The sequence below is a fragment of the Herpailurus yagouaroundi genome, unplaced genomic scaffold, assembly GCF_014898765.1.
Source record: "Herpailurus yagouaroundi ecotype Mexico unplaced genomic scaffold, PumYag 193, whole genome shotgun sequence".
In the NCBI taxonomy this organism is placed as follows: Eukaryota; Metazoa; Chordata; class Mammalia; order Carnivora; family Felidae; genus Herpailurus; species Herpailurus yagouaroundi.
This window is the reverse complement of record NW_024412424.1, coordinates 6,595,802-6,620,366: the sequence shown is the minus strand read 5'-3', so window position 1 is coordinate 6,620,366 and position 24,565 is coordinate 6,595,802. Positions and strand designations below refer to the sequence as shown.

At 51.6% G+C, this 24,565-nt stretch overlaps 2 protein-coding genes across 4 annotated transcripts; one reads left to right on the top strand and one right to left on the bottom strand.

Annotated features, from left to right (window-relative positions):
• Positions 1–573: 573 nt before the first annotated feature.
• Positions 574–22,442, top strand: SHISA5 (shisa family member 5). 3 transcript variants are annotated; one of them, XM_040445276.1, is made up of 6 exons: positions 574–750; positions 3,094–3,250; positions 13,072–13,155; positions 20,629–20,744; positions 20,893–21,105; positions 21,222–22,442. In XM_040445276.1, the coding sequence occupies exons 1-6, from the start codon at positions 684–686 to the stop codon at positions 21,299–21,301; spliced, it is 717 nt and encodes a 238-aa protein (XP_040301210.1). In that variant the 5' UTR covers positions 574–683; the 3' UTR covers positions 21,302–22,442. The 3 variants fall into 3 exon arrangements, with proteins under 3 accessions (XP_040301210.1, XP_040301211.1, XP_040301212.1); XM_040445277.1 differs by having other exon boundaries at positions 575–747; XM_040445278.1 differs by lacking the exons at positions 574–750; positions 3,094–3,250; positions 13,072–13,155 and adding an exon at positions 18,926–19,048.
• Positions 22,443–22,692: 250 nt separating this feature from the next.
• TREX1 (three prime repair exonuclease 1) lies at positions 22,693–24,512 on the bottom strand. The gene is made up of 2 exons (XM_040445275.1): positions 24,015–24,512; positions 22,693–23,704 (listed from the first exon to the last, which is right to left on the bottom strand). Exon 2 carries the CDS (start codon positions 23,681–23,683, stop codon positions 22,739–22,741), a length of 945 nt encoding a protein of 314 aa, XP_040301209.1. The 5' UTR covers positions 23,684–23,704; positions 24,015–24,512; the 3' UTR covers positions 22,693–22,738.
• Between the last annotated feature and the right edge of the window lie 53 nt (positions 24,513–24,565).

Here is a 24,565-nt window from a genome sequence, read left to right as displayed (position 1 = left end):
CCCCTCCACCCCAGCCCCAGTTCCTAGCCCTTGACCCCAAGGGGGTCCCCACTCGGGCCGGGGTGGGGCGGGTAGGATGCCTGAAGGGATAGAGGTATCCACCCAGTGGGTGAGGTGATGGGCTAGGCTTGCAGAAGGGACTGGCATTTATTGAGTACCTACTGTGTGCCCAGGTCTGCTCTGGGCACTGTCCCCACCACCTCACCTGGTCCTCCAATGCAGAATGAGGGGCATGGGAGGGCCCAGGGCCACGGGGAGGGGAGGGGCTGTGTCCAGCCTCCCAAGTGTTAGGATACAGATTCCAGTGGAGACCCCCTTGGGGTCAAGGGCTAGGAACTGGGGCTGGGGTGGAGGGGGAGCGAGGCAGGGAGCGGAAAGTATCCCGTGCACAGAAGTCAACGTCGGTGGTCGCCAGGCGCCTGTCAGCGTCCTAAACGGCCCCGGGCCATAGTTTTTGCTTGGCCCCCGGACGTGGGCCTGGCCGGCAGGCTGGGAGGGGCGTCCTCTCCCCTTCCCTCGCCTCGCCCTCCTCCCCTCCGCTCCCTCCTCCGGGCGGGGTTCCCGGAACAGGCCGCCGGGGCGGGGCGAGGAAGCGGTGGCCGCACGGGTCGCTGAGGCTGCGGCTGCACCTCGACCCCTGTTTCTTCTGTCCGTCTGTTCTTCTGTCCGTCCGCCACCCAGCTATGGCTGCGCGTGTCCCCGGGCCACGGATCCTCCTGCTGCTGCTGCTGCTCCCGCCGCCTCCAGGTGGTGAGCCTTTGGGGGTGGGGGGAGTTTGTCCCGGGCGGGGACAGTGTGTAGGGGAGCGGGGCAGCCACGTCCGTGCGCCCCTGGCGTGAGCCCAGGCAACACCATCCCCACAGTGTCCCGCACCCCATTAACTGCGAGGCAGTCAGCCAACCCTCAGGACTGACCTGACCTCCACCGCAGCACCCCTCCCAGTCTGAACTGACACTGCCCAGACCCTAGGAAGTTGCCACCATGGCTCTGCCCGGGAATGGTGGTGGTGGTGGTGGGGTCTGTGCTCCCTCACGTGTTACAAGGGATTGGGTCCCCAGGGGCTGGGGTAGGAGTCCCCGCCAGTCCTTAGCCTAGGGTGGTGGCAGCAGGGAGGGCTGGCCCCTCCATCAGAGGCTTTCCCTTGGGCTCTGTTTACTGGGTGGAAGCCCCTGCCCGGTTGAGGCCGGTCTCCCCGGGGTTGGAGGAAACATCACTGTGTGTGTGTTGACGGTAGACGGATGATTCACAGGCGGAGGAGGCCAGGCTGGGGGCCTTTTAGGGGTAGGAATTGGAACAACCCCTTGCCCAGCCAGAGGAAGCGGATGATCCCTCTGGGGTGAGTGGCTTCCTCCAGGAGAAGGGCTTTATTTCCTGGGGGCTGAGATGAATGTGGGGACCTGAGGTGGGAAAGTGAGAAGATGGAGCCCAGGTCCCTGGTCCAGTGAGATCTGGGAAGCCTCCTCCACTGGGAAGTGTCTGGGGCCCAGAAGAGCATTTGTGTCATGGGCTCTTGGCCCAGACAGCGTCAGCGTTGTGTCTTCAGTCCCAGCTTGGAGGCTGGGCCGTGACTGTAAAGGCTGTAAAGACCCTGCTGGAGGTGGCTCACCCGAGTAACCCAGTAGCATGGGCCATGCTGACCATACCTACTATCCTACCTACTACCAGGGTGAGCCTGGTAGTGGTCAGCTCCTCTGGCCTGCAGCTTTGCCCAGAGCAGGGTTCTGCCTGAACCTGCCAAGAGCAGAGCACCCCTCCCCCGCCCCCATCCCATTCCTAGTTATCTCTTCTCAGGGAGGCCACTCAGTGCCTCTTTCTGTGGGCCTTGCTCTGTACATGGTCTCCAGACACTGCACGCTGCCCCGGGGCCCTGGCCACTCTGGGTCTCTGGGTTCCAGGTGCTGTGTCAGCACTGTTTCCAGGTGAAGTAGCCACACTTCATGGTTTATCAGCTACCACAGTCATCTGGGCCTTACTGGATTGGGTGTTCTAAGTGGGGGTCTGCCCAGGCACGATCCGGGACTGCCCCCTCCTGCTGGTGGACACTAGGTCTCTGCTAATATAGCCTCAGGATGCATGGGAACATTTGGCTGTAGCATCTTCCTGGAAGTTTGCAAGGCTTGTGGTCTCTCAAAGCCCTGGTCACTTCCCACACTTGTCAGCCAGGTCCTCTCAGCATGGCCTGGTACAGTGAAGTGTTGTCTATACCCCAGCCTGGGGGAATATCCTTAGATCCCAGTTTTGCTTGGGAGCCTTGTAATGGTTCTGGGACTCCTAGTGGTGCCACTGCCTCGGAGCCCTGGCCACTGAGAGCATAAACATTTTCTAGGCACCCGCTGCAGCCCTAGCCCAGGGCTAATTGTTTCACAGACTCTTATATGGTGGGTGTAACTGTAGCCAATGGGGAGTTGGTCTGGAGACAGCCTGTCGTGTGGTCTGTGAGGGCCAGGCCCCTGCAGTCCAGTGTCTAGCAGGGGCCCAGGCCCAGGTGAGGAGAGGGAATAAGGATTGAGAACTAGTTGGTCCAGTGCCTGGGCCCCAGCAGCTAGTTGGGGGTATTACTGTTCAGCTCTGTGATTGCTGGGCTTGGGCAGTTTCTGGAGGAGGGGGCCTGGAGTGAGGCCTTGTAGGATGAGTAGATTTGAAGGTGGGGAATGGGAAGCAGGCATGAAGAATATAGTCAGAATGTGGGTAGAGTTGGAAAGCTGGAGTGACCGTCAAGGCCTTTTGCAGTCCAAACCCTGTTTTGTGGACTCTGGACTTGATCCTGAGGCAGTAGAGACCAGGGATGGTCTGAGAGCAGGAAGTAGCCCAAACTCCCACTTAGAAAGGTCAATCTTCTATCAGAAGGCAAGTGGCCGGTGGGGGAGGGAAGGGGGCTGGTTAGGTGCTCTGCTATGGGACAGGGAAGAGGGCAAGGCTGACAGGGGCTTCGGCTAGAGGTGGCCAATGACTAGGATGGTTCACAGATGGCCCAGATGCTTGTGCCTGCTGGCAGTGCTGGGAAAGGGGCTGTTTTAGCCAGGACATGGCTGAGATCTGGCATGAGGCCTGGCCCTGTGGCCACAGATTAACAAGTGTGTTTCTCTGCTCCAGTCCACAGTGAAGTGTGTGTGGCTTCCCGTGGACGCATCCTCTTCCCTGAGTCCTGTCCTGATTTCTGCTGTGGCACCTGTTACAAACAATACTGCTGCTCTGATGTGCTGAAGAAATTTGTGTGGGATGAGGAAAAGTGTTCTGTGCCTGAGGCCAGGTGGGTGCCTGGTGGTCGCAGTGGGGGAGGCCTGAGCCTGCCCCGAGCAGGAGTGTACATGAAAGGGAAATAGCCCTGCCCCTCCGGCCTCTCAGCCCCCTCGAGGTGGTAGAGCACTGGACCAGGGGTGGGGGTGGGGGTGGGGGTGGGGTGCCCCTGTTCTGGGCTGAGCTCCCCAGAGCTTGCTCACTTAGCCCCTTGCCCCTTTCCCTGCGACCCTAGAGGACTGCAGCTCACCCACCTCACTCAGCCTTGGGCTGAGCAGGTTTCTCGGGGCTGGTGGCCTCAGCTGGCCCTGTGGCTCACCCCGGGTATGTACCTGGATGTGTACCTGTACCAGCAAGGTGCATGCCTTGGTGTGAGTGTACCCCACAGTGCGTGCATGCACCTGGTGGAGGATTGTATGTGATTTGTGTAGGTATCATCCTGTGGGCCCTGGAAGGCACGTCTCACTGCACCGTGCCTGTGTCCTCTTGGTCTGGCCCCTGGATTTGCATTGCATCTCGGTTTAGGCTGTTTCATGGGCTGGTCCCAAGGTCTCCCTTTGCCACATCTGTGTTTTATGTTTGGTCGCAGATCATCTTACATATTTACTTTAATCTCACATGACCATTCCATTTCCCTCTCACTCCATAGGCTACCAGTGTGTATGTCCTTTTCATGGTTTGGGTTTTATTTATTTATTTATTTATAAATTAAATTAAATTAAATTAAATTAATTTTTTAATTTATTTTTTATTTTTAAAAGTTTATTCATTTATTTGTATTTTTATTTTTTTATGTTTTTTTAATTAAAAAAATTTTTTAATGTTTATTTACTCTTGGAGAGAGAGAGAGAGAGAGAGAGAGAGAGAGAGAGAACGTGAGTGGGGGAGGGGCAGAGAGAGAGGGAGACACAGAATCTGAAGCAGGTTCCAGGCTCTGAGCTGTTAGCATAGAGCCCGATGCAGGGCTCAAACTCACAATCTGTGAGATCATGACCTGAGTGAAGTTGGTTGCCCAACCGACTGAGCCACCCAGGCACCCCACGTTTATTTATTTTTGAGAGAGACCGAGTGCATGCACATGCACGCTTGCGCAAGTGGGGGAGGGTCAGAGAGAGACAGGGACAGTGGATCGGAAGCTCTGGCTGACAGCAAAGAGCCCGACATGGGACTCGAACTCACAAACCTTGAGATCATTACCTGAGCTGAAGTCGGACCTTTAACTGACGAGCCACCCAGGTGCCCCTATTTATTTAAAAAAAAATTTTTTTTTATGTTAATTTATTTTTGAGAGAAAGAGTGAGAGAGACAGAGTGCAAGCAGGGGAGGGGCAGAGAAAGAGAGGGAGACACAGAATCCAAAGCAGGCTCCCAAGCTCTTAGCTGTCAGCACGGAGCCTGACACAGGGCTCAAACCCACCAACCATGAGATCATGACCTGAACCGAAGTCGGAGCTTAACCTTAACTGACTGAGCCACTCAGGGGCTGAGCCCCTGAGCCACTGAGCCCCTCCCACCCATTTGTTTTTAAGTTTATTTATTTATTTTGAGAGAGAGAGAGCGCGTGCGTGCCTGTGTGCATGTGCATGTGTGTGCCAGCATGGAAGGGGCAGAGAGAGGGAAACAGAGGATCCAAAACAGGCTCTGTGCTGACAGCAGAAAGCCTGATGAGGGCTCAAATTCACAAATTGTGCGATCATGACCTGAGTCAAAGTCACATGCTTTAAATGACTGAACTACCCAGACGCCCCTATTTTTTTTTAATTTTATTTGAGAGAGAGAGAGTACAAGTGGGAGAGAGGGGCAGAGAGCCACTTTGTGCTTTGCAAAATGTACATTGTTTTGTGGGTACAATGAACTCTTTTACCTTTTGCATTCAGCACAGCGTCTGTAAGACCCATCCATGTTGCATTGTGTACATCCGGCCTGTGCCCACCCCTGTGGTGTCGTTCTCTTTGAGTCCTAAGCTTGCTATCCTAGATAATTGTGATGGGCATCCTCCTGTACTTCCTATCTCCTTTTATGGAACCATGTGAGAATTTTTTGGAAGTGTGCATGGGAGCAAATTGCCAGGTTAGTGAGATGTATGTAATTACTGAATAAGAAAGTGCTCTTGGGAATGGCGACACCAGGCTGCATACACTGCCAGCCACACCTGAAGATTACTTCCAACCTTTTGGTGTCCTTACATTTATGCATGTGTCTTTTTTAAAGAAATCCATTCCAGTAATTTTTTAAAATACAGGAGCATTTCATTTAAATTTAGTGTAATATTGTACTGGGACTATATTTGCCATCTTATTTTGTGCTTTTTATTGGTCTCTCTCCTATTCATTCTGTACTTCTTTCTTTTTAACTTACCGTATTGTTTTGGTTTGTTTTTATTCCATTTTTTTCTTCTACTGTTTATTTCTTTTATACTCTGTATTGCTTTTGCTCCTTCTTGCCTCATTGCACAGGCTGGGACCTCCAGTGCAATGTTGAATAGAAGTGATGAGAGCAGATATCTCTTTCTGGGTCTCAATTTAGGAAGAAAACATTCAGTATTAAGTATGATGCTAGCTGTAGCTTTTTCATTGGTGTCTCTTATCAGAATGAGGAAGTTGCTTTCTATTTCTAGTTTGCTTGGACTTTTAGTCATGAAGGGATCTTGAATTTTGTCAAATAGTTTTCCTGCATCTGTACTTTCTCCTAGGTAATTACTCTTTAAAAAAAAAATCTTTTAAGTTCATTTATTTATTTTTGAGAGAGAGAGAGAGAGAGAGAGAGAAAGAGAGAGAGAGAGAGAGAGAGAGAGAGAGAGAGAGAGAGAGATTGCACAAGTGGGAGAGGGACAGAGAGAGAGAAGGAGACACAGAATTCAAAGCAGGCTCCAGGCTCTGAGCTGTCAGCATAGAGCCCCACATGGGGCTTGAACCCACAAACTGTGGGATCATGATCTGAACCAAAGTCGGATGCTTAACCAACTGAGCCATCCAGGTGCCTCAGTCTTTTTCATAGTACTGTAAGTAGTATAGTTTAAAATTCTCATTATGTATTGATACAGAGAAAGGTAATAAATTTTAATAAATTGACCTTGTATCCAGAAACTTTACTAAATTTACTTATTAATTTGAGTGATTTTAATAGAAATTTCTTTAGAATTTTCTACAAAAATAGTCACATCATGTACAGTTAATGTCTTATTTTTTCCATTCCAATTCTTATACTTTTAATTAATTTTTCTTGTTTTATTACACTGGCTAGGATCTCCAGTACAATGATGATTGAAAGTGGTGATAGGTAGCATTCTTGTTTCTGGTTCCAGAGGGAAAGCTTTCATCATTTCCTGGTTAAAAAATGTTTGCTGTAGTTTTGTAAGTGTGTGGTTTTTAATGTTTATTTATTTTTGAGAAGAGAGAGTGTTAGTGGGGGAGGGGCAGAGCTGGGGGCGGGAAGTTGGGGAACGGAAGATCTGAAGCAGCCTTTCTGCTGACAGCAACGAGCCTGACGCGAGGCTCAAACTCACAAACTGCGAGATCATGACCTGAGCCAAAGATGGATGCTCAACTGACTGAGCCACCCAGGCTCTCCTGCTGTAGTTTTTTTTTTTTTTTTTTTTTTTTTAAGACACCTTTTATTAGACTAGGCTTCTGCTATTCTTCCCTCCCCCCCACTCCCCATTCTAATAGTGATATTAAGAACTCTTTTTCACAAACCTTTTTTTTTTTTCATTTTTTTTTCAACGTTTATTTATTTTTGGGACAGAGAGAGACAGAGCATGAACGGGGGAGGAGCAGAGAGAGAGGGAGACACAGAATCGGAAACAGGCTCTTTTTCACAAACCTTTGGTGCCTTAAAAAAATTCTGTTTCCAACGTTTGTTTATTTATTTATTTATTTATTTATTAAACGTTTATTTATTTTTGAGACAGAGAGAGACAAAGCATGAACGGGGGATGGTCAGAGAGAGAGGGAGACACAGAATCCGAAGCAGGCTCCAGGCTCTGAGCTGTCAGCACAGAGCCCGATGCGGGGCTTGAACTCACAGACCACGAGATCATGACCTGAGCCAAAGTCGGACACTTAACCGACTGAGCCACCCAGGCACCCCGTTTATTTATTTTTGAGAGAGAGAAACAGAGTGTGAGTGGGGGAGGGGCAGAGAGAGAGGGAGACACAGAATCTAAAGCACAGAGCCTGGCGCGGGCTTGAACCCATGGACCTTGAGATCATGAACTGAGCTGAAGTCAGACACCCAACCAATTGGGCCACCCAGGCAAATATTTGGCGCCATTTATTTATTTATTGTTTATTTTTTTAAGTTGTTTTTTTTTTTTTTTAACATTTATTCACTTTTGAGAGACAGAGACAGAGCACAAACAGGGGAGGGACAGAAAGAGAGGGAGATACAGAATCGGAAGCATTCTCCAGGCTCTGAACTCTCAGCATGATGCGGGGTTTGAACCCAAGAACTGTGAGATCATGACCTGAGCTGAAGTCAGATGCTTAACCGACTGAGCCACCCAGGTGCCCCTCTTTGGTGCCTTTTAAAAGGAACATATTTCAGGGCGCCTGAGTGGCTCAGTTGGTTGAGCTTCTGACTTGGCTCAAGTCATGATCTCATGGTTCAGGAGTTCAAGTCCCACATCGGGCTCTGTGCTGATGGCTCAGAGCCTAGAGCCTGCTTTACAGGTTCTGTGTCTCCCTCTCTCTCTGCCCCTCCCCTGTTCGTACTCTGTCTCTCTCTCCCTCAAAAATAAATAAAACATAAAAAAAAAAAAAAGGAACCTATTTCTGGGGTGCCTGGCTGGCTCAGTTGGAGGAGCATGTGACTGTTGATCTTAGGGTCATGAGTTTGAGCCCCACATTGGGGACAGAGATTATTTAAATAAATAAAAATTTCGAAGGAACATATTTCTTTTGGGTAAATATCTTGGAGTAAAATTGCTGAGTCATTGGTGCATGTGTTCAGCTTCCAGATACTGGCAGATACTTCCAGTTTTCTAACACTGTACCATTTACACTCTTGCCAGCCATGTATGAGAGTCCCAGTTTTCTATACATCCTCTCTAAACTTGGCATTGTAAGTCATTTTTAAAAATTGAGCTATAATCACGTACAGCAAAATGCACAGGTCTGAATGTTTCAGTTTGATGAGTTTTAATAAATGTATACTTCTCACATATAATATCTCAGTCAAGATCTAGATCATTGCTATTGCCTAGGTTTTAATTTCAGTAATTTTGGTGAATGTGTGGTGATACCTCATTGAGTTGTTTTCTTTTAAGATTTAAGTCTTTTGAGATTTATTGTGACTCATTTTATGACCCAACCTATACTGTACCTTGGTAAATGTTTCATATGAACCTGAAAAATGGTATATTCTGCAGTTGTTGGGTATAGTGCTTTATAAGTGTCATGTCAAGTTGGTTGATAATAGTGTTTAGTTCTTTTCTGCCTTTTGGTTTTGTCTGCTTGCTTTATTGATTACTGGAGACCACAGATATGTTTGTTGTTTGAGTTCTGTCAATATTTGCTTCATGAGTTCTGATGCTTTGTTATTAGGTGCATACATATTTAGGGTTGGTTTGACTTTCTGATGAATTGTTCATCTTATCATATGTAATGTCCCTCTTTATCTCTTGTATAACCATTGTAAGCCTCAAAGACAGTATTTTAATTGTTTTTGACAGTGAATATTTATTTATTTCAATATGAAATTTATTGTCAAATTGGTTTCCATACAAGACAGTGAATATTTATTTACATTTATCCATATCTTTATCTTCTCGCTGCTTCTTATTGCTTCCTGCATCTTTAAGCCTCAACTGAGATCATGTTCCTTCTGCCTTCATGCAGGTATGCTGGTGTCAAATTTTCTTGGTTTTTGTTTCTCTGAAAATGTCGTTATTTCACCTTCCTCCTCAAAGTATATTTTTCCTGGTTATAGATTTCTAGGTTGGCAGCTACTAACTTCTCTCAGCACTTTAAAGCTTTCATTCCATTCTTTTTTTTTTTTTTTTTTTTACGTTTATTTACTTTTTTAGCAATCTCTACACCCATCATGGGGATCAAACTTATGACCCTGAGGTCAAGAGTCATTGCATACTGGGGCACCTGGGTAGCTCAGTCGGTTAAGTGTCTGACTTTGGCTCAAGTCATGATCTCACAGTTTGTGAGTTAGAGCCCCGCATTGGGCTCTGTGCTGACAGCTCAGAGCCTGGAGCCTGCTTCGGATTCTGGGTCCCCCTCACTTTTCTCCCCCTCCCCCACTCGCACTCTCCCTCTCTCTTTCAAAAATAAATAAACATTAAAAAAAAAAACAAAACAACACTAAGAGTCATTGCATACCCCTCCGACTGAGCCAGCCAGGCACCCCATTCCATTGTCTTCTGTTGTCTATTATTTCTGTTGAGAAACCAGTTGACAGTTTAATGATTGCTCCTTTGCAAGCAATATGGTTTTTCTGACTACTTAAAAAAAAATTTTTTTTTTTAATGTTTATTTTTGAGAGAGAGACAGAGGAGTGGCAGGACTGGGAGACAGAATCTGAAGCAGGCTCCAGGCTCCAAGTTGTCAGCACAGAGCCTGATGTGGGGCTTGAACCCATGAACTGCAAGATCATGACCTGAGCCAAAGTTGGACACTCAACCAACTGAGCCACCTAGGCGCCCCTGTTTATTTTTGAGAGAGAGAGAGAGAGAGACAGAGTACGAGCAGGGGAGGGACAGAGAGAGAGGAGACACAGAAGAATCCGAAGCAGCTCCAGGCTCTGAGCTGTCAGCACATAGCTCAGCATGGGGCTCAAACTCATGAACCATGAGATCATGACCTGAGCTGAAGTCAGACACTTAACCAACTGAGCCACCCAGGTGCCCCAATGATTGTTTATTTATTTTTTATTTTATTTTATATATATATATTTTTAAAGAAGCTAAGTATTTATTTATTTTTAAAAAATTTTTCTTAACGTTTATTTTTGAGACAGAGAGAGACAAAGCATGAACGGAGGGTCAGAGAGAGAGGGAGACACAGAATCTGAAACAGGCTCCAGGCTCTGAGCGGTCAGCACAGAGCCTGATGCGGGGCTTGAACTCACAGACTGCGTGATCATGACCTGAGCCGAAGTCAAATGCTTAACCGACTGAGCCACCCAGGCGCCCCATTTATTTTTTATTTTTATTTATTTTTTAATTTTTTTAATGTTTATTTATTTATTTTTTTTAAGTTTTTTTTTTTTTTCAACGTTTATTTATTTTTGGGACAGAGAGAGACAGAGCATGAACGGGAGAGGGTCAGAGAGAGAGGGAGACTCAGAATCGGAAACAGGCTCCAGGCTCTGAGCCATCAGCCCAGAGCCCGACGTGGGGCTCGAACTCACGGACCGCGAGATCGTGACCTGGCTGAAGTCGGACGCTTAACCGACTGCGCCACCCAGGTGCCCCTAATGTTTATTTATTTTTGAGAGAGAGAAAGCATGAGCAGAGAGAGACAGAGACACAGAATCTGAGGCAGGCTCCAGGCTCCAAGCTGTCAGCACAGAGCCTGATGTGGGGCTCAGAGCCACGAACCAGGAGATCATGGCCCGAGCCAAAGTCAGACAGTCAACCAACTGAGCCACCCAGGTGCTCCTGTTTGTTTATTTTTGAGAGAGAGAGAGAGAGAGACAGAGAGAGACAGACACAGAGACAGAGACAGACAAAGAGAGACAGAGCGTGAGCAGCTGAGGGACAGAAAGAGAAGGAGACACAGAACCTGAAGCAGGCTCCAGGCTCTGAGCTGTCAGCACAGAGCCCAATGCAGGGCTCAAACCCACGAACCATGAGATCGTGACCTGAGCCAAAGTCGGACACTTAGCTGAGCCACCCACGTGTCCCTTTCTCTTTGGTCTTGTATTCATGTTGTCTAGTGTCCTAGTGTTTCTGAAAACTTTGTAATGTGTGCCTAACATTACATTTGCAAAATTGACTGTAGAAATTTGGAGCTCAGGACTTCTGAGGAGAAGTCTTGCTTTTGCAGGGACACGGCACTCTCAGACCACCTTGGCCTAACTGCAGAGGCCAAGAGGATTAGGAGCTCAGCTCTCTGCTCACTTTCTCCCTTATTCTTGGGGTGCAGCTTTTTAGGTCTCATCCCCAGTTGGTGGGAATCATCAGAGAATCATCGTCACTTGGTGGGCTCTGAGTCCAATCTCCATTCAGCCCCTCAGCTGCCCCTCTGAAGTTGGCTAGTGCCCTCGGGAGCAACAGGGCCTCAGATGCCGGGTTAGCTTCCCTGGGTCTCTCTTTCCAGCCTCCCACACACCAGCTTGGCATCCTCTGCTCTGTTATTGCTCACCAAAGCCTACATACTGATTCTTTTTTTTAAGTTTTATTTATTTGAGTAATCTCTATACCCGACCTGGGGCTTGAGCCCATGACCTGGAGATCAAGAGTTGCATGCTTTTTTGACTGAGCCAGCCAGGAGCCCTTGCTCTCTGATTTTTTAAAAGTATTTTCTCCTCAGCTTCAGTTTTCCTTCAAATTTAGGGTGTAGTTGTTCCTCATGCTTTTGAATTTTGTTCTACATTTAATTTTGGAAAGTTTCAATATATACAAAAACAAGAGAATAATAACTCCACATCCATGACCTGCTTCCATAGTTACCCACACTCTGATCATACACTTTCCACCACTTTTTTTCTCATTAATTAATTAATTACTTAATTTTTTAACGTTTATTCATTTTTTGATAGAGACAGAGTGCGAGTGGGGGAGGGGCAGAGAGAGAGGGAGACACAGAATCCGAAGTAGGCTCCAGGCTCTGAACTGTCAGCACAGAGCCCAACGCGGGGCTCAAACTCACAGACTGTGAGATCATGACCTGAGCTGAAGTCGGACGCTCAACCAACTGAGCCATTCAGGTGCCCCTTTTCCTCATTATTTTAAAACAAAATAAAAATTAAACCATCATAAAAATTTCTCCTCAAATGTTAGTTTTTATCTATACAAATGAGTCCTTTGTAAAGAAATATAATCACTGTATCAATAGTACATTTAGCACAATTAACAGTAATTCATTAATAATTTTCTTAAAAATTTTTTTTTTATTTTGAGAGAGACAGAGCACGAGCAGGGGAGGGGCAGAGAGAGAGGGAGAGAGAGAATCACAAGTAAGCTCCACACTGTCAGTGCAGATCCTGACGCAGGGCTCAAACTCACGAAACTGTGAGATGGTGACCTGAGCCGAAATCGGGAGTTGGATGCTTTACTGAGCCCCTACCATTTCTTTTTTAACTTTGTGACATGGTAATCTTCCTTTGCTGATTTCTAGCTTAGTAGCATTGTGGTTCGAAAAGATACTTTGTATGATACCAATCTTTTCAAATCTATTGAGCCTGCCAGGCCTTACCTGTGGTCTGTACTGGAGAACGTTTCCATGTGCACTTGAGAAAAATGTGTGGGGGCGCCTGGGTGGCTCAGTCAGTTAAGTGTCGGGTTATGATCTCATGGTTGATGGGTTTGAGCCCTGTGTCAGGCTCTGTGCTGACAACTCAGAGCCTGGAGCCTGCTTCAGATTCTGTCTCCCTCTCTCTCTGCCCCTCCCCCACTCTCTCTCTCTCTCTCTTTCTCTCTCTCTCTCTCTGTCTCAAAAATAAAATAAACATTAAAAAAATAAAAAAAAAGAAGAATGTGTGGCATTCTAGCCTGAGATCCTGGTGTGTGTGATAGTCATGCTCAGGAGGCCATTAGGGCTACTCGCTGGCCCCGTACAGGACTGGCTTTCGTGCATGTTGTGTGTGTGCACTAAGGTAGCATTTGTTCCTGGTATGCTGGGTGGGGCTCGGATGTATTAACTGTGAGTTTTCCTCTTTGCAGCGTGTCCACTGATATAGAGCCACTGGAGCAGCTGGGCTCGGCGCTGAGGTTCCGTTCCAGCTTGGACAGCGACCCCATGTCAGGGTAAATAGAACCTGCAGGCTGCGTGCATCTTCCTGGCCAAGATGACAAGGGGCTTAGCGGGCTAGAGTGAGGGCTGGGGGGACTGGGATGCCACAGAGTCATTGTAGTGACTAGCCCCAGAGACTGACCACCAGGTCCCTTGCTCCTCATGTTGGAAAGTTGTGTCCTCAATCATCGTACTTAGGAATGGGAGGACTATGGTTGGCAGTTGAAAGGCCAAGGGTAGGGGTCCATGTTGACCTAGGTGATAGGGAGAGCATGATGGTGACGGTGGTGACAGGGATGGTGTGATCGTGACGGTGACGGGGCAATGGTGGTGACGCGGTGGGGCTTTGGTGGCGATGGTGATACAGTGATGGTGGTGATGGTCTCAGGGCAATGGTGGTGACGGGGCGACAGTGATGGGTGAAGAGGTGACGGGGTGATGGCGGTGGGCGATGGTGGTGCAGGTGCACGGTGGTGAGGTAATGATGGAGTGCGGTGAAGATGCTGGGACAACCGATGACACCCAGTCCCCATGTCTGGGCTTGTGAGTTATGGTTGCTGTGTCAGGGCCCTTCTGTCAGGGGGCCAGGGAACAACCCAATCTTTGAAAGCTCAGTTCCCTCGGCCAGTTTCCTGCTATGTCTTGTTGCCACCATGACCAGGTGTTGTGACACACGTTTCATGCAGATGGAGTAAGCGTGCAGCCACTGGTGCGTTTTCCTGGTGGGGACTGTTCCACGTGCCGCCTGCCCCTGCCCTGGTGGATCTAGAAGCCCCTTTTGGGAGAAGATCTGCCCAGGCCTGGTTGCCCCTTAGGAGGAAGAGACTTTGGGCTCAGGGCTTACACGGGGGTCCAGGTGCTTGCCTGCCCCATCCTGCCCTGTGGACCTGGGTGGATGTGGAATCAGACGGGGCACCTGGGAGTGGGGAGGGGAGAAGTGCAGCCTGTGGTCCCTCCTCAGTGCCCAGGGCCTGGCCTCTGTACTCCCGTCTGCTGGCTGATCCTGCCCCCTTGGCTGACTGGGGACTGACGCCTCGATGAGCCCCTCCCTCCACATCCAGGAAATGCCCTTCCACTGTTGAGTCCCAGAACTGTGGGCTTTCAGATGGCCCCACAGGATGTTCTGATGTCTAGCCAGTGTGGGCCGGGGGCAGCCCAGGGGTGGGCCTTGTCCTGAGGACAGCAGGCAGCATGGGGTTCTGGGCAGTGCTCGTCTGAATGGTGTTTTAGGAAGACCACTCTGGCTGCTCTATGGAGGATGAAGGCAGCAGGCAGGGACGGGGTGGCGGGTGGCTAGTGGGAGGCAGCCATGGCTTCCCAGTCCAAGGTGTTGGGAGGCCAGAGGGAGACTGGCTTTGGTGGGGTGCTATGAGGCTGGAGACGGGCATTCAGCAGCTGCGCTAGGGAGGGGTGGGGGAAGCTGGTCTCTGTTGACAGGGCCAGAGGTCTGGCCCTGTGAGAGGATGTGGGACAAGGAGTGGGTTTGGGGTGAAGGGCTCAGGTTGGGTGGCAGGAGTGTGTTGAGGACTGAATCTGAGGGTCAGCAACGTTTGAAGAATGGCCTCAGGAGGAGCTAAGCGGGAGGGTTCAGAAAAGTGGGAGGAAAGAGGAAGACGCCCGGTCCGTGGGGTATTGAGAAATGTGGATGCCATACCACAGAGGCCATGGCACCTGTGGCAGGAGCCGTTCAGTGCAGTGGATTGAAGAGTGAGTTGGAAATGGGTAGGGTGAAGTGAGTGTAGACAGCTTCAGGGAGATATCTGGCTGTGAACCAGTGAGGAGTAAGACAGGAGTTGGAGGAGGAGTCAGGGTGAAGAAGGGCTTCTTCGGTGCTGGTGGAGACTTAGGCTGGGAAAGGGGACAGAGGGGACGCTGCAGAACAAGGTCCCTGAGGGGCATGGGAGGAATGACTGCTGGGGCTTGTGGCAGGCAGTTAGGGAGGTGACTGGGACGAGCCCAAGAGCACCTGTCGCTCCTTGAGGTGTGCACCAGTCACGGAACTGGTGAGCAGGGCCACACGCTGCAGCGTGCACATCACTTGCCTGGTGGGGGTGCCTGTGCCTCCTGCCCTGCCTGTGCCCTTCATGCCTCCTGCCCCGGATGTGCTGCCCACTGAGAAGTGCTGACAGTAATGCTGTTGACTTGCCCCCACCCTGCTCTGCCCCGTCTCTTCTCTGCTTTCTTACCAGAGCCCCTGTGTCTCACATGACACCTGTCTTAATAAAGGTTTAGGGCTTGGGAAGCAGGTACTGGGCAGGTAAAAGGGCACGGTCACCAACGACACTTCTGTGAATGCCCTCAGGTGGCTGCCTGTCCATTCTCTCAGGTGGGCATCTGTGTGCTGCCCCCTCGGCCAAGGGTGCTGTTTATCCACTGGAGTGTGGGCTCCTTGGTGGGTCCGGCACCTACTGCCCAGGCCATGGCTGCGAGCTCCAGGGAAGCCTCGATAGAAGGAAAAACCCCTTGTCTGCCTCTGTGAGTGACTCCTTGGGTTCCCCAAGAATGAGGCACCAGCCCAGAGCACAGGGACCCAGATGAGACTATTTCTGCCTGTCACAACCTGGATGGGTGATATCTTCCCTGAATGTGGCACTGTGCTCCCTATGGTGTGGCCATGTTATCCATGGGCCTGGAGTTGGCCCAAGTCTTCTGCCTGCTCCCCACCTTTGGTAGGTGAGCCCCATCCTGCCCTATTGAATGGTCAGTGGCTGTGTCCCTTTTTGGCTTGTTCCCTCCCCAAAGCTTCCTTGCTCCTCTGTCATGGTTCTTTTGGATCCTGATTTCATTGTCCCTTCCCAGTCCCTTGCTACTCATGGGATGGTCAGGCAGGATTGGCATGTTTTTAGGCACCTGACTGGTAGGATGCATGGCTTCAGACCCCAGGCAGGCTGCTGCTGACCCTCCATCCTGACTCTGCTGTGACAGTTTGTGGGAAAGGCATACAGGTCCTTGAGGTGAGATGAGGCAGTGGTGCACCTGTCCTGGCCCTCCCAGCATCCTTTCTGCAGCTCTCACACCCACTGTGTCATGGCCAGTCCCCTGTCTTGCCAGCATCATGGTGAAAGTGCTGGTGTCCCTGCTCCAGAGATGGCCTTTCCCCAATCTGAACATTGGGAGTCTTTGGCCTTCTGGGACCCCCCAGTTCAGCCCCACCTGCTCCCTGCCTGGGCTGACTCTATTTTTTGAACTTGCCCTTGGGTGTCTTTGATCTGGGAGGTAGCCCCAACCTTGGGAATATCATTCCTTCCTCTCAGAGGCATGGTTCAACTGGAACTGTGGCCATTGGTACCACAGACCCCTGCCACACTGCAACCACCCCTCAAATATTACCCTTCCCCAGAACATCATGCCTTGCTGTCCTACGAGGTGCTGCCCCTGGGTCCCTGAGTTAGTTTTTCATTCATTAGATACTTATTGAACACTTATTGTATGCTAGTCACTGGAGTTACAGTGATGGCCCAAAACAGGTGCAGTCTGTACCTCTGTGAATCCACGGGCTGGAGGCAAGGTACATGTTAATCAAATGCTCACACTGAGTGTTTATAAACTGAGGTAGACAGGAAGTTCTTACCTGAACTTATCTGCATGGTCAGGGGAAGTGTTCCTGATGAAATAATATTTTGAGCTGAGTTCTGAAAGGTGAACAGAAATTAATTACATGGAGGTGAGACAAAGAGAAGAGTGGACCAGGCAGGAGGCACTGCATGTGCAAAGGCCCTGAGGTAAGATACAGTATGGGGCTTTGCAAAGCTGAAAGGAAGGTGATGTGGCCAGAGCACAGAGAACAAGGTAAGGTGGGAGCCCCAGACCACACAAGTTTTATTTTATTTAGACTTTATTAATTAAAGATTAAAATTTGTCTTATTGTAAGTTTTACTATCTGATGAGACAAATCCTAGATACCCCCCTTTTTTGTAAACTATAATATATGTACAGATAAGTACAAATAGATACACATAATTTATCTCTTTTTAATTAAAAAAAATTTTTAAGACTTTTTTTTTTGGTGGGGGGGGGCACCTGGCTGGCTGTCATTTCAGCATCTGGCTCTTAATTTCAGCTCAGGTCATGATCCCAGGATTGTGGGATCGAGCCCTGTGTTGGGCTCAGTGCAGAACGTGGAGCCTCCTTAGGATTCTCTCTCTCTCTCTCTGTCTCTCTCTCACCCCTTCTGCCCCTCTCCCCTGTCCATGCTCTCTCTCTCTAAAAGAAAATTTAGGGGTGCCTGGATGACTCAGTTAAGCATTCTACTTCAGCTCAGGTCATGGTCTCACCATTTGTGAGTTTGAGCCCCACATCAGGCTCTCTGCTGTCAGCATAGACCCTGCTTCAAATCCTCTGTCACCCTCCCTCTCTGCCCCTCCCCCACTTATGCGCTCTCTCTCTCTCAAAAAAAAATGTTTTTTAATGTTCATTTATTTTTGAGAGAGAGAGAGAGACAGAGTGCAAGTGGAGGAGTTGCAGAGAAAGAGGGAGACACAGGGGCGCCTGGGTGGCGCAGTCGGTTAAGCGTCCGACTTCAGCCAGGTCACGATCTCGCGGTCCGTGAGTTTGAGCCCAGCATCAGGCTCTGGGCTGATGGCTCAGAGCCTGGAGCCTGTTTCCGATTCTGTGTCTCCCTCTCTCTCTGCTCCTCCCCCGTTCATGCTCTGTCTCTCTCTGTCCCAAAAATAAATAAACGTTGAAAAAAAAATTAAAAAAAAAAAAAAGAAAGAGGGAGACACAGAATCTGAGCTGTCAGCACAAAGCCCGATGTGCGGCTCGAACCCATGAGCCATGAGATCATGACCTGAGCTGAAGTTGGATGCTTGACCGACTGAGCCACCCAGGTGCCCCCAAATTTTTTTAAAATAAAATTTTAAAAAATATTTTATTTATTTATATCTATTAAAATATCTGAGCTTTTTTTTTTTTTTTTAAGTTTATTTAAGAGAAGAAACGTGCATGCATGAGCACGTGCAAACAGGGGCGGGGCAGAAAGGAGAGAGAGAATCCCAGGTAGGCTTCGTGCTGTCCGCATGGGGCCCTGGGCCAGGCTAAATCTCACAAACTGTGAGATTATGACCTGAGCCGAAATCAAGAGTCAGATTCTTCACTGACTAAGCCACCCAGGCACGCCAATTTTTTTACTTTTAAGTAATCTCTACACGCAATGTGGAGCTCAAACTCACAACCCAAGATCAAGAGTCATGTGCTATACTGACTGAGCCAGCCAGGTGCCCCAGATACAGTTTAACAAGTAGATTATAAAGCGAATTCCTGTGTGATCCTGAGAGCTATAGGAGCCATAGCAGGGTTTTGAGCAGGAGTGACATGATCAGACCTGGCAGGTTGGCCAGGGGCACTTGAGGAGGCACTTACATCATCCTGGCAAGGTAGGCTACTGGCTTGGAACATGTGCTGGTGGGAGAGGGGGTGCTGAGGGGATTCGTGTGTCATCCAGGAGGCCCTGGGGGTTGCTGGTGGGCCTAGATCACTGAAGGTACCCATCAAGGAGGACAGCTGGAACGGGGCTGGTGGGCTGAGTTGGGGCCAAGCAGGAGTGTGGCTTGGGCACTCAGGGCATCTCAGATCCCATGGCAGCGTCTCGGCAGGAGGACGGATGGATAGCCTTGGTGAGAGGCCAGGTCGGGGCACGTGAGGCTGGGGACACAACTCTGGGAGGACCCACCTGAACACTTGGCTTCCCTGCCTGCTCCTGGCCCCTCTGGTGCAGCTGGGCCTTGCTGTGTCTTTAAGAGCTCTGTGTTGCTCTTCCTGCCACTGACGTCAGGGATAGGGGAGGGCCAAGATCTGCTTTCCTTTTCCTCGAAAGGGGAGGAGATTGAAACTGAGTGGCCCATGATGGAAAGAGGGGAAGTCCAGGGCTCCTGGCTGCCCTGGAGTGAAGGCAGAGGCTAACATGGGGTGAGCTTGGGCGCCATACTGTGTGTGTGTGTGTGTGTGTGTGTTTCTTTCTCTCCATTCCTTGGGGGCAGCAGAGGGCCTGGGAGGAGCTTGTGAGTCAGGGGAAGGTGAGGGGCCGGCACAGTGGCCAGTGGTTCCTGCTTTGCAAATGCGGTTGTGTATTTTGGAGTCCAGAGCATGAAAGGTCTGTTCTTCACCTGTCCCTGGGCTGTGAGGGGCCCTGCTGAGGTGGTGCTGCCCCTCCGGACTGTGAGGGGCAGCTTCTCCCCCCAGGTCCGGGCAGGGCGGGGTGGAGTCACAGCCTTCCCCTGGGTCTTCGGTAGAGGCAGAGGCCCTAACAGCTCACCAAGCTTCTTCCAAGTTTTATTTTTTAATTAAAAAAAATTGTTTTTGAAGTAGTCTCCATGCCCAGTGTGCGGCTTGAGATCAAGAGTCTCATGCTCTACCAACTGAGCCAGTCAGGTGCCCCTCCTTCCATGTTTTTTAATTTTTAATTTTAGAGAGAGAGTGCGAGTGAGGTAGAGGGGAGGGGACGGGGTGGGGGGCGGAGAGAGAGAGAATCTGAACCAGGATCCATGCTCAGCATGGAGCCTGACATAAGGCTCGATCTCACAACCCTGGGATCATAACCTGAGCTGAAATCAGGAGTTGGACGCTCAACCGACTGAGCCACCCAGGCACCCTGCTCCTTCCATGTTTTACGTGCAGTCAGCAAGCATGTACATTTTCTTAGAATAGAGCTTGGTCCCTTGGCACCTGTGGAGGAGAACAAGGGTCTCTGTCTGCCCTTGAAAGTCAATTTTAGTGACCTTCCTGCCCAAAACTCTTCTTTCTTAAAGCCCCTCCACTCTGTTGTGGTCCTTGCTGAGGGCCCGGCATCAGGCCCTTCCGGAAGGCAAGATTACCTCCAGCACGCCCATATCGTCTACCTGTTTCATTGTTCACCGGCCTGCAATACTGGCCAGAGTGCAGGAGCCCACCCACTGGTACAGTGCTTGGCATCCAGCAGGCTCACTGTCACTCCGGGAGGCCAGCAGCCCTACTCCGGGGCCAGTGCTGAGTCTGTGTTCTCTGCATGCCTCTCCTCACGCTTCTGGCCATACTGACCTCGGCTCTCCTGGAATTTCTCCCCATCTTTGTCCCTTGTGCTTCCACAGTCATTTTACCTTCAACATCTGCCTCCTGCACTGGGCTGTGGGCTTCCGGAGGCCAAGGGCGGGTCTGTCTCACCCACTGCTGAGTTTCTGGTTTGTGGCATGTGCTCGATAACCGTCTGCTGACTAGGCGGAGGTGGCCAAGACGGGTGTATGGTGGGGAGGCACCGGAAGAACTCCCTGCCGTGCTCCTCGGGCGGGGCAAGAGGGGTAGACCTTGGGTGCTTTATACAGACTCATAAGACAAACCCCATTTTACACGTGAGGAAACGGATTCTGAAAGAGGTTCAAGCTACACAACCTAGATGTTGCTCTGTGTCGCCCAGAGTCTCCTCTGGCAAGAGGGGTGCCCCTGGGAATGGTGGGGTGTGGACTCTGTCCTGGGCAGGGGCGAGAGGCCCTGGGTCATGATCGGCTCTTTGGCAGGTTTGGGGCAACCGTAGCCATCGGCCTGACCATCTTTGTGCTCTCCGTCGTCACCGTCATCATCTGTTTCACCTGCTCCTGCTGCTATCTCTACAAGATGTGCCGCCGGCCACGTCGTAAGCACGCCCGCCCCCTCCCCACCCCGCCGTGACCCTTGGTGTATGGGGTGCAGACCCCAGGCGGCAAGGGGAGCTGAGCGGCACCCTGGCTTGGTTAAGCCCGAGTGAGGGGTGGCAGTGGTCCTGACTGGGATTCTCTTTGCAGCGGTTGTGACCACCACCACGGCCACCACCGTGGTACACACCCCTTACCCTCAGCCTCCAAGTGTGCCGCCCAGCTACCCCGGACCGACGTACCAGGGCTATCACCCCATGCCCCCGCAGCCAGGGATGCCAGCGGCACCCTACCCGACACAGTACCCACCACCTTACCCCGCCCAGCCGTTGGGCCCCCCGGCTTACCATGAGACATTGGCCGGTGAGTACCAGCTCTGCCAGCTCTGACCCTTCCTGAACCCCCTAAATCTCCTGCCTCTGCCCCCTCACACTGCAGCCCCTGTGCTCATAACCAACCAGTGTCCTCTCTATTTTCAGGAGGTGCGGCCATGCCCTACCCTGCCACCCAGCCTCCTTACAACCCAGCCTACATGGATCCCCCAAAGGCAGCCCCCTGAGCATGTCCCTGCATCTGGGGCTGCCACCATGTGTGTGTACGTGTGTGTGCGCGCGCGTGTGAGACTGGGTACGCAGGCATGGTCCTTTTCTCCCCGTGCGTGGTGCGTGAGTCCTGTTTGTACACGAGACTTCTTGTGATGCTGACGTGGTGGGAAGCAGTCCTTGCCAGAGTTGCTGGGACCCTACTTTGTTCTCTTCCTCACTTGAAATCGTGCTCTTTTGAAATCTCAAACAAAATTCAAAGACTGGGGTGAGTTCTTTTCCATACCACCCCAGGGAGACCAGGTGGGGCTTGTGTCATGCTAGGATAGCACAGCTTTCCGTGGGCAGCGTGCATATATGTTCCAGTTTCGGTGGAGCGGCTAGCCACTGCTTGAGGCCATGGCCTGTTCCCCAGGGCGTGGGGGACTCTTCAGAGAACCAGAGCTATGATGCAGGCCTGTGGGTGAGGTTTGGGACCTGGCTAAGTTGGGTTTTAATCCTTTCAGCAGATGTCCCATAGTCCCCAGATCCTGTGCTGTGCCCAGTGGAGGGTGGGCAGCCTCCTGAGATCAAAACACTTCAGGCAGAGCCCCACCCGTCCCCGACCACTGTCTGACTGGATGGTCCCTGCATTCTTCCTGGCACTGCCCAGAGGGCTACATCCACCCACAGTTCTGGCTGCCCTGGCTGGCCATGACCCCCATCACAGGTAGGCAGGGTAGCCTCTGTCCACCGGCACACTCAGGTGTCCTCCCTGCAGTGTTATTTCCTTTTTAGCCAAACATTTTGCCTGTTTTCTGTTTCAAAGTGTGTATGATAGTTGTTGTGAGGCTGAGACCCCTGAGTCCTGGAGGAAAACTGGCCCACAGTCTGACCTCTGATAGTCCCTGCTTCTCCCGTCACCAGCTTCAACAGAACATCCAGCTCCCAAACCCGAGTCCACAGTGTGTCTTGGCACCTGGGACACCTGGGCCAAGGGGCTGTCTGGACCAAAGGTGCGGGGGGGCCTCGGTGGCTGCTCTGGCCCAGACACGAATACCTCGGTGTTCCCCATTCCTCTGTTAATATCTCACCAGATCTGTCTTAGCTTTGTGCCTGTTGATGTGTTTGAGAGCCTAGGGTCTGCACCTTTGTTTATAATAAATGCAAACATTTGGGGCTGCTGCCTACTTTCTTCAGAGCCTTGGCTACTGGGACAGGGCATTAGGCCATGTACCATTTTCATCCACCTCTTGGATTTCCATGCTTTCTCTGCCTTCCCTGGGCTCAGACGTCTGGCCATCCTGCTAGAGAGGGTGAAGGCAAAGACTGTGGCACCCTCCGTGTCCCCCTCCCCAGGTGCCTGAGTGTGTGGGCAGAGGTGCAGGAGGCTCTAAGGCTGCCAAGGAGGGTAGACGTGAGTGGTCACTCAGTGCTGCGGGGGCGTCTTTATTAGTCAGACTTTCCTTCTTGGCCTACTGCCCAGGTGTGGCCAGGGACAGCCCATACAGTGTGGCTATTGCCAAGGTCAGGAAGGCCAGCATGCCCAGTGGGGCCAGCAAGCCCTCCCTGGGTGAGGCTCCAGGGCCCTCCATTGGAAGAAGGGCTTTGGGCTTCCTGCCCCTGCCAAGCTTAGGACTAGTGTCCCTGGCTCTAGTCAGGGATACAGTGGCTGCGGTGGCAGATGGTCCTGGTTTGGTTCCAGCAGAGGCTACGACCCCATACATGGGCTTGACAGTGCTGAAGGGTCTGGCGTGAGCATCCACCCAGCGCAGCAGGGCCTGTGGCCTCCACTGACAGATGCTGAGCAGGGCTAGGACGTCCCCCTCAGCCATGTGGGAGTCCGGCGGGGCCTGCCCATACAGGCGTGTGTAGATGCTGGTCAGGCTGTAGCTCTTCCTTGGGCCGTGCTCCGAGTGGCTGCCGGCCTGCTCCAGGGCCTTCAAGGCAGCAATGCTATCCACACAGAAGGCACCGTCCAGAACACTGGCAAGACCTAGTAAAGCCAGCTCTGCTTGGAGCAAGGGGAAGTCATAGCGGTCGCCGTTGTGCGCCACGAGGCACCAGGGCTGTGGCTGGCGCTGCAGGAAGGCTTGGAGCAGGTTGGCCAGGTCGGCATCGAAGCGTTGACGCCCATGTGCTGCCAGCACAGCTGTGCTGAGGCCCGTGATCTTACTGGCTTCTGGGCTGCAGGCCTTCCCTGGAGCCACGCACAGAGAGAGCTTGTCCACCACCCGGGGCGGCGAGGGCACTGTGGGAGGCTGCCCCTGAGGGGTGGGTGGGCTCTCCAGGGCACATCTGTGGACGGCTAGCAGGCACAGCTCCGTGACCTTGGGCCGGGAGGAAGGCAGGCCAGTGGCCTCCAGGTCCAAGAAGATAAGGGTCTGCACGGGACCCGGCGGTGGGGCCTGCGAGCCCATGGTGGGTACCTGCTGCCGAGCCTGGGGAGGAGCATGGGGTGGGGTGGGGCTATATGAGTGCCCAGTGGAAAGAGCTGAGGCGGGTGGGGGTGGGGCGGGCAGGAACACATCTTTGGCCTTCTCTGCTCAGGCAAGCACTGTCGGTGAGCTCTAAGACCCGTTTCCAGAGCAGGAAGCCAGAGAAGGTGGGGTGGCTTCCTAAGGGGGACCAGCACATTCAACTGTCTGGGGGAAGGCTTGGCTCCTCCCCTAGTGCCCACCTAGTCTGGGCCTGGGTGGGGGGGTGGGGTCTTCCCACCCTGCCCCATCCCCGTTAGGGGTCCTCACTTACCGAGTAGCAGGCAGGCAGCAATGACTCGGGGTGCAGTCTGGCTGGTTCTTGCTGCTGGCAGCAGTGGCGGGAAGCGAAACTTAGCGTGAGCCCGCCTATGGGCTGTCCTGATCGAGGCCCGCCCTGCTTGTCAGCCTGCCAGGTCTGCCCCTCCCCAGCCTCCCCCCTCGTGACTCCCTGAAGGCCTCAGACCTACAGCTGTGGGCCTGCTGGCTGGCACAATGTGCCAGAGCCCTCATACCTTGAGAACCAGCCCAGAGGATGAGGGCAGTGTGCCCAGGCCATCAGGGAAGGCTAGCTCCAGGACTCACGCCTGCCGGGAACCCCTGCTGTGGCTACTTTGCACCCACTCCTTGGCCCCACTTTCTCAGGTCTCCCTGGTATAGGCCAGGGCTGACGGCTCTCTCCTCCCCTGCCACAGGATGGTTTCTTCCCATGTCCTCAGCCCAAAGCGATGACTCAGGACAATTCCACAGGCAGGGCAGGGCTCCTTCCTCAGGGCAGATTTGTTACTATGGGGACAGGCTCTCAGCTCTAGCCAGGGACGGGAA